The 9,968-nt window shown below is 36.2% G+C and overlaps 1 protein-coding gene across 6 annotated transcripts in view; it reads right to left on the bottom strand.

The window, feature by feature from the left end:
* LOC106882190 (organic cation transporter protein) overlaps window positions 1-9,968 on the bottom strand; it is a 137,470-nt gene that overhangs the window by 65,685 nt on the left and 61,817 nt on the right. For 5 of the 6 annotated variants that reach the window (XR_008265051.1, XM_052971176.1, XM_052971174.1 and 2 more), the window contains 2 exons: window positions 7,675-7,893; window positions 4,404-4,627 (listed from right to left, as the gene is read on the bottom strand). Coding sequence is in view for 5 of the 6 variants with exons in the window: in XM_052971176.1 (XP_052827136.1) it covers window positions 4,404-4,627; window positions 7,675-7,893 (443 nt within the window). In the remaining variant the exon portion in view is untranslated. The remainder of the gene's footprint in view (window positions 1-4,403; window positions 4,628-7,674; window positions 7,894-9,968) is intronic. The other variant, XM_052971177.1, reaches the window with a different exon arrangement.

Genomic DNA, 9,968 nt, shown 5'->3' with positions numbered 1-9,968 from the left:
AGAGTGGGCAGCAACAAAAAACCTATTTGTATATGCTCCACAAGGGAAAACAAGGAACATAGTTTACAATGAGGTGTTATAATCACAACAGCAAGAAAGTATGTACATGATCACCTTCTTTTACGAAACTTCATTGACTTTCATATATTTATATTGATATACATATATATACGTGTGTTTGGGTGCGTGTGTGTATATACATCTCTATATATAAAGATGATGCGTAGTCTAGACGGCGTTTTTAGATTTCATTATTCTCTTTAACCCGGGCAACGCCGGGTATTTCTGCTAGTATATATATATATATATATACACACACATATATATTCATGCATACATACACACACATATATATGTATATGTGTGTGTATGTGTGTGTGTGTGTGTGTGTGTGTGTGTGTGTTTGAAGAGGCTCATGAGAATACAAATGTGTTTGTACACATGCTCATGTACACTTGATGTGTATGTGCACATACAAATGCGTGCATGTATGTTTGTATGTATGTACATATGTATGTAACTATGTATGTGTGCATGTATTATGTATGTATGTATGTATGCATGTACATATGTATGCATGTATTGTATGTATAGATGCGACTAATGTTCAAGAACAATAAGAATTCCTTTGGACAATATATTTTCAGTCTATTTTAGTAAAACTTTTGGCAGTGTTTATGTAAAGTTTCACAATACAACCCCTCCAACATGCAGGCAGATGGCCATGACCCTTGGAAGCACTCATTTTGTGGTTTATCACACTTACTTAATCCGTATCTTTCAGAAGTAACTTCTTTCTGCTCCTCTCTCTCTTTCTCTCTCACTTTTTCGCTTTCTCTCTCTCTCCCTCTCTCTTACACTCACACACACACACACACACACACACACACGTGCACACATACACACACACACGTGCACACATACACACACACTCACACACACTAGCTGTCATCCTCACTATCACATGACAATTATTTTGTTTGAAATATTACAGAAGCCAAACTTAAATATGTATCATTAAAAATATACTACCCAGAGGGGTCAATGTCTGATTCCTTTCTTTCCTTTTCTTCTTCTTTTATTCAGCTTTTAAAAATAACTTCTTTTTCTTCTTTCTTAATATTCTCCTTTCTTCTAACATTCTTTCATGTTTTTTTCTTTTCTTTCACCTCATTCTTTCTCACATATACATATTCATTAAACATCATTTGATTTTAATTCCTCTTTCGAGTAATCTATTTAAGATCAGCAACAATATCTAATAAAGTACATGTTAAGTACATAATACTATGAAGCTGGTGCCTATATAATTTATCCTGTCAGCTTTAACAATTAACATTCAATTGTGCACACTACTGAGAATGCCTGACTCACTAATATTTTCCTTCTATTAAGGGAGCAGAATTGTTAGCATCCTGGGCAAAATGCTTTGTGGAATTTCATCCATCTCTACATTCCAAGTTCAAATGCCACCAACTTTGCTGTTCGTCCTTTCAGGACCAATAAAATAAGTACTAGTTGAATACTGGGGTTGATGTAATTGGCTTACACTCTCCTCCAAAACTGCTAGCCTTGTGCCAACGTTTGAAACCAACATTCTATTTCTACTATAGGTACAAGGGTGAAAATTTGGGGTGTAGGGGAGCTTAGTCAATTACATTGACCCCAGTGCTCAACAGTGCTGATTTTATTGACACCAACTGGATGAAAGACATAGTCGACATTGGAAGAATTTGAATGCAGATCGTAAAGCCACTAAACACTGTGTGGCATGCTAATGATTCTGCCAGCTCATTCATTACCTTCAATTCATTAATAATAATGATCTTATTGTATACTGTACTTTGGGGCATTACAACTCATCAGACAAAGGTAAAAGAAGAGAGAAACCAATGGTAAGATAAAGAACTAAATAAGTGGGTGAGTATTCCTTAAACACATGTAGTCTTGAACCCATCCAACAAGTTTCCACTTAATTTCTGTCAACCCATCCAAGAAGCTTCCTCTCAATTTCTGTCAATCTTATTTCACTCATCATCATCATCATCATCATCATCATCATCATCATCATCATCATCATCATCATCATTTAACGTCTGTTTTCCATGCTAGCATGACTTGGACGATTTGACTGGGACTGGTGAACCAGATGGCTACACCAGACTCCAATCTGATCTGGCAGAGTTTCTACAGCTGGATGCCCTTCCTAACACCAAACACTCTGAGAGTGTAGTGGGTGCTTTTTACGTGCCACCGGCACAAGGGCCAGTCTGGTGGTACTGGCAACGGACACGCTCAAATGGTGTTTTTTTACGTGCCACCTGCACAGGAGTCAGTCCAATGTTTTGTTCACATGCTACTGGCACAAGTGTCAGTAAGGCTAAGCTGGAAACGATCACGCTCAAATGGTGCTTTTTACATGCCACCAGCACGGGAGCGAGACTGCTGCTCTGGCAGTGATCCCACTTGGATGGTGCTGTTAGCGCTCCACTGGCACCAGTGCCAGTCATCAAATTTGGTTCAGTTTCAATCTCACTTGCCCCAACAGGTCTTCGTAAGCTGAGTTTAGTGTCCAATGAAGGAAGGTTGGCATGCGTGCCAGTCATCGAATTTGGTTCAGTTTCGATTTAAGTTTCACTTGCCTCAACAGGTCTTCGTAAGCAGGGTTTTGTGTCCAAAGAAGGAAAGGTACACATAAGTGGGCTGGCTACACCCCTGGTAAAGGCCACAGGCTATGGTCTCACTTGTCTTGCCGGGTTTTCTCACACACAGCATATTTCTAGTCATTGCCTCGGTGAAGCCTAATGTTCGAAGGTCATGCTTCACGACCTCATCCCAGGTCTTCCTGGGTCTACCTCTTCCACAGGTACCCTCAACCGCTAGACTGTGACACTTTTTCATACAGCTATTCTCATCCACTCTCCCCAAATGACCATACCAGCGCAATCGTCTCTCTTGCACACCACAACTGATGCTTCTTAGGTCCAACTTTTCTCTGAAGGTACTTACACTATGTCGAGTATGCACACTGACATTACACATCCATCAGAGCATATTGGCTTCATTCCTTGCGAGCTTATGCATGTCCTCAGCAGTCATGGCCCATGTTGTTTGTGCACATGCGTTATACAGTCTGCCTTTTACTCTGAGTGGGAGGCCCTTTGTCACCAGCAGAGGTAAGAGTTCTCTGAACTTTGCTCAGGCTATTCTTATTCTAGCAGTTACACTTTCAGCGCACCCTCCTCCGCTACTGACTTGGTCACCTAGGTAACGGAGGCTATCAACTACGTCTAGTTTTTCTCCCTGGAATGTGGCAGAATTTGTTCTCTGCACATTTTCAGTGTTTATTGCTGCTGAGCATCTGCCACATACAAAAACTATCTTCCTAGTTAGCCTTCCTTTGATATTGCTGCACCTTTTATGTGTCCATAGCTTACACTGGGTACATCTTATAGAGTTTCTACCTATGCCTTTTCTACAGATCGAACAGGGCCATCTACCTGAAGGGGTTTGTGATTTGTCTACCTTTCTACTTATTAGGACTTTGGTTTTAGCTAGGTTGACTCTAAGGCCCTTCGATTCTAATCCTTGCTTCTACACCTGAAACTTCTCCTCTAGTTCTGATAGTGACTCAGCAATTAGAGCAAGGTCATCAGCATAGAGGATCTCCCAGGGGCAACCTGTCTTGAATTCCTCTGTTATTGTCTGGAGGGCTATGATAAATAGGAGGGTGCTGAGGACTGAACCTTAGTGGACCCCTACCTCTACCTGGAATTCTTCACTGTGCTCGTTGCCAACCCTCACCTTACTGACAGCGTCCTTGTACATGGCTCGCACAGCTCTCACTAACCATTCACCTATCCTTAGTTTCCTCATTGACCACCAGATAAGGGATTGGAGGACCTTGTCAAAGGCTTTCTCCATGTCAACGAAAGCCAGGTACAAAGGTTCACAAGGTCTTTGTTAATCCAAAGCCATGGCAGAAGACATACGAACAAGATACTTCACAGTGGAATTGAACTTGAGATCTCATGACTGTAAGGCAAATTTCTTAGCCATATAGCCATCCTTGTGTCCATAGTGCCTATATGGAAATAAGTGACCTGTGCCATCACTACTTCTAATTTCACGGTACAGTACTAGTAACACTGCTAAACATTGACTTCTGCTAGGATCACAGTACTATGTTAGTTTCATTTCTAGATACTGTCTCCTGCTAATTTCAAAGTACAGTGTTAATAGCACAGCTAACCATTGCCTTCTGCTAGTTTCACTATACAGTGCTAGTAAAGAACAAGCTAAAGATTAATTCTTCATATGATATCCTAATTATTAAATTTGTTTCAATACATGTGATACCAAACACTATTCACAAAAGACTTTCAAAAAGCTGTCATACTTACCTGCTGCCCAAATTTTTACAAATCCTGATGTAAAGCAAGCAATTCCTGCCAAAATTATTGATGAACTGTATAGTGGTTTCCTGCCCGTTTTTTTCAGAAGAAAAATCAGTACTACATATGAGGCTAGTTCGACAGCTGCCATCAAGGAAGTACTCACAAACAAATTTCCTGCCAGAGATGCTGACCCAAACACTAAACCATAATACACTGTGTTGACAGCTGTCCTGAAAACAAGCAGTATGGATACAAATAAACATTAACATTACAGTTCAGATATAAGCATGTTAGAAAAGTCATCAACAATTCTCCTGATCATCACAATCATGATCATGATCATGGTCATGGTTTTTGTCATTGTTGTTGTCATTGTTATTGTCATTATTGGCATCATTTTGAAGAGTCTGCCTAAGGCCACCCATAGCTGGTTGATACAAATTCTTGTTTTGAAAATATAAATCTTCCATAAAAATTTCATGTTACTTTATGTTCCAAACACCAGTTTAACAATGGTTAAGTTATTTCATTATTTCCAAAATAAATTCAAACAAAGGCAGTGAATTTTAATAGAAATTTAGTAACAAAAAGGTTTTAAGGTGCCAGCATTTTTGGCTAAATAAAGCGTTTTTTATGATAGGTACTGTGATGTAAGTTATATATGGTTCTAATTGCCCTTGGCAACAAATTTGGTAAAAAGAAATAAGGTGTCACAAGGGAATGGTAACTAACTACTTAATTAAACTTTAATCTTCAAAATAAAAGGTTACATTGAATAATGTAGTTCATTGCCTATAAAAATTAATAAATGAATAAAAATATATAAAAAAAAATAGGATGGTTCTGGAATGATTTTCATCATTGACCGCTTAATCAGTGCAGACTTGGTATAAAACAACAACAGTAATGACAAAAGAGAGACCATCTCATTTGTGGAATGTGGCTGAACATGAAACTAAAGTGTAACTTGATAGTTTATGCTGTTGGGATATATAAGAGCAAAACTATAATGGATCTCAGAATTCTCTAAAATAAAATTTCACCAAAACTGTAATGGAATTTGCAGTTATGTCATATGAATCCTGCCAAAATTGTAAGGGATCTCAAAATTTTGTCATATGAATTCCGTCAAAGCTATCATGGATTACAAAATTCTATTATATAAACCATATCTAAGACAGTTTTTAAATATTTGGCATCAACAAAACAAGTTCCAGTAATATATCAGGGACAGTTGAAAAACACTTTGATCTACACAACTAGACAGTATGCTTAATAAGAAACTTTTATTCAGTAGGTTGTTGGACAAAATATTTTGTAGCATTTAATTACATGTCTTTACATTGGGAACTAGGATCTTATCAAGGTTAACTTTATTTTAATCTTTCTGAAGTCAATAAAATAAAGGACCAGTCAAATAATAGGATCCATATAACTGGGTTTTGGCTTTCACAAGACTTACGGCATTCTGCCAACTTTAGAAATAACATTGTTGGTATTGCTATGCTGTCCCAAAATAATAATGTAGGTACCAAAACAATAGAGCATCAGCTAAAGTACCAAACAGTATTTAATTATGACTCTCTGTATTGTGAGTTCAAATTGTATTGGTACCTTGTACTAATTTACCTTGTAGGGAAGCCCCTGCTGAGTTTTGAACCATATCTCTAAAATTTTTCCAGTCCAGAACCATGACCTAATGATAAGTGTTGCCATAAAAGATATTAATGATAAGTGTTGCCATAAACGATATTAAAGTCTACGTGAGTAAAGCTCGACTAATCAGCCCTGACTGACTTATGACTGATGCAACAAACTTAAAACAAATTGCATGAGTTTTCTCATCAAACAGTATCGCCGAAGATTGATGATTCTATAAAAGCTAGCAAATACAATCTTGGGCCAGAGTGCCACTAAGGCATTTATGGGAATCTATGTCACTTGTCTCAGCACTTTCTTATGCAACATGTTTATGTCATAATTAATGAAAGGCACAACCTGTAGTGTAAAGTAATGCATATTAACCATATGCAGTAATTTAAATACTTTGCTTGACTTTTATATTATCTCACTGTTACATTTGTTTAATGCTGTCTCACTTATTTATTGGCAGGTCACTCACAAATATAAACAAAATGGGAAAGTGAAATATTTTAAAGCTCAATAAAATTTTAGCTCAGTCTTTATCTTCACATACAACCTACATAAAATTGTGAACAGTCAATAAAGAATGTGTAACTAATCACACACAAAAGCCTTTCATAGTTGATAGAAAAAAATACTAATAAACTACTGAAACCAGTAGTAGCATCTGAACTACTCATGTGCCAATTTAAAAACTTCTGCATGGTTGCTCAATCAGCAAGAAATAGCAGCCCAATCTACCTCAAAACACATCTTACTATTTTCAAAAAGTAAACACACATTTGATATTGTAGTTCTAGATACACCATGTCTACGAAAAATGCCTAAGAATTTTACAGTTGGAACATTTTTGATTACAGATCTATCCCATCAGAACTGACTTTAACCTGAACGTCACACAACATGAAACCATTCTTCTACAAGTTCTTTGATTTGTGTAAAATTAAAAAAAAAAAAACATTATTATTTTTCAAAAAAACTTCAACTAAATTTTTAAATTATTTTCTGCAACAGCTAAGATTTTAAAATAAAAAGTTGTGTCAAAGAACGAAATATTCTCTGAAATCAGAGGTTCCCAAACAGCGTGCTGTGATGCACATATAAGGAAGTGCTGAGAAGTTCCTGACTTTAGGTAAAAGAAAATACAGGAGGATCGGTTAATTTTGATTTTATTCAACATATTTCTCTCTCAGATTCACACACTTATTGCAGCAGTCCTTCAGTTTTTATAAGCCCTGTAAAAGGACTTGAAAGGTTGAGCCTCCAGCCAGGCCTTCCACAATGACCTTAAAGTCAGGCACTTTTCAACACCCCCTTATATGTGTCGCAGTGCACTAGAGTGTCACAAAGAATATCTAAGTACACCTGGATTTTAAATACTGAAAATTCATAACCTTTGAGTGTCTTGAAACACTTGTTATTTATAATTTTGTTTTATAGAAATCATATATATTCAGAGAGCCATTTTAAAGCCTGTAAACACACACAAGGTTTGTGATTCACTTCTTGTTTTTAGTTATATTCCTAGAAATTTTAGTAACTTTTCCTTGTGAAGTAGGCCAGTAACTTATTTTTTAATCTCCTATATTTCCCAAAACAAAAGTGATTGAGAACTAGTGTTCAAAATACTTACCAGTTGAAAAACACATTAAAAGCTCGATATAAAAGAATTCTTGATTTAAATAAATCTCTAAAACTACCATTCACTGCAACAGCTTCTTTATTACATGTTTTTTCTGTAAGCATCACATAAAACTCCTTTTTATTTCTCTTGGCTATTTTTCCAAGAATGGCTTCAGCTTTGTCTTGCTTCCCTATTGAAATTAGCCATCGGGGAGATTCATCAAAACCACTTGAAAACAAAAAGAGAAAGAAGCCCTTATATAAGGATGGATTGGAAGTATATGATGTGGTTATCATCGATTCTGTTTATTGAAGATGATGAGCAGAAGATAATGGATGATAATGATGAGGGGTAGCAGCAGTAGTGGTCATCATCATCATCATCTACTAAAATTACATACATATTTCTGCTGTTTAGCAAGACTTCTATAAAGCATCATGCATAATGAATTACTAATGCTTACTCTATTCATAGAAGTAGAAGTAGAAATCTTTAGAAGAACTAATCACAATGTCTTAAATTTGGTATGTACTAGGAAACTTTATGTGGAACAAATATGTAAGACTTTGTTGGGATTTTATCTTTACCTTAATCTTAGTTCCTCCTGGTTTCTACAAGTAACAAGAGATCTCCACCCATCACAGTCACAAGCCCTGCATCAAAAAACAGGCCCATAATCAGTCACAGCCTCCTGCACAGTCCTCAAGCAAATCATGACAGGTCTGCCTCCCCTTTAACAGCCCCTGTCTGGCTACTACTTGAGAGGGAGACTCTCACTAATCTCCTCACGGACTTGTATTGCACATGGCTGACCATCATCGACTTTTGTTCTTTATATCAAAAACATGTAGCTTTTCTTGCTTTTAATTTTGTACAAGGACTAAGTGTTCTTGAATCTCATAAATCTATTTTCATTTATGCAGATATGTGCACTGAAGATAAAGCATCTACAGAGATTCTTGGACAGGCATAATCATCATTAGAAACTATCAATTTTCTTTCATTAGTCGGATTAACTAAGCTACAGGCATGGATTAATAATATAAGTGATAAGCATGAATGACATTTGGAGTGTTACTGAGAAAAAAAACGTCTTTTGCCGTGTTTATTTTTGAAATTGCTCTGACAGTCATCACTGATTTGTATAAGAATTTAGTGACTAGAATGTGTATCAATCACTTGGTTGAGAATGGATTGTTTAACTTGTTCCAGAGTGAGTTACTAAAATGGGATAATTAGTAATTTCTAGATACATTAATTTTTCTAGACAGTGTTTTTGGAAAGATCTTAATAAATCATAACAACTCTAAAGATATATTAAGATGATTGACTATCTGCTAAGAGTGTTGGGTTCTTGATTGTAAAGTTATGAGCTTGATTCCCAGACCAGGTGGTAAGTTGTCTATTTGAAAAAGGTACATCATTAAATTTTACCTCAGTCTTCTTTGTTGAAAATGATTACAACGTGGGCTATGACAGTTTGGTATCTGTCCAGTTTAGAAAGTGAATCTTGATCTATTAAGTGTGTAATATTCCAGAAGCTAAGCTGCCTACCTTACAGACAACATTCATCTTTGATTGTATCTGGTATGTAAATCTCCAAGCTACCAGTCTTACAGGGAACATTTATTTTCTACTGTGTCTGGTATGACATCCTCCAAGCCATGTTGGCTGCTTTATATATCAATCTCTCATTTCTTGATTAAAAAGTTTTCTGTCAGATCATGTCATTGAACTGTTTGTAGAGCTCTCTCTCTCTCTTAGCAAATCAGATTTCCTTTTTTTTTTTTACTTCTTTCAGTCATTAAACTGCGGCCATACTGGGGCACTGCCTCAAGGAATTTACTTGAATTAATTGACCTCAATACTTGTTTTTTTTTTACACCTGACACTTATTCTATCAGTCTCATTCTGCCAAACCACTAGATAACAAGAATGTAAACACACCAATACAAGTTATCAAGCCAGTCATGGGGACAAACACAGACACAAAGACAAACACACACACACACGTGCATATATATGTGCATGTGTATGTCTTCGTGCCTGTGTTTGTCCCCCACCACACTTGGCAACCAGTGTTGGTGCGTTTACGTCTTCATAACATACTGGATTGACAAAAGAGATTGAAAGAATAAGTATCAGGCTTAAAAATATAGTACTGGGGTTGATTAGTTTAAGCCCAGTACTGATACATAAATATACATATAAATATATATATATATATATTAATTTATGTATATATATATATATATATATATATATATATATATATATATATATATATATATATATATATATAT

Source organism: Octopus bimaculoides, chromosome 10 (genome assembly GCF_001194135.2).
Source record: "Octopus bimaculoides isolate UCB-OBI-ISO-001 chromosome 10, ASM119413v2, whole genome shotgun sequence".
Lineage (NCBI taxonomy): Eukaryota > Metazoa > Mollusca > Cephalopoda > Octopoda > Octopodidae > Octopus > Octopus bimaculoides.
This window is presented reverse-complemented; position numbering and strand designations above follow the sequence as displayed.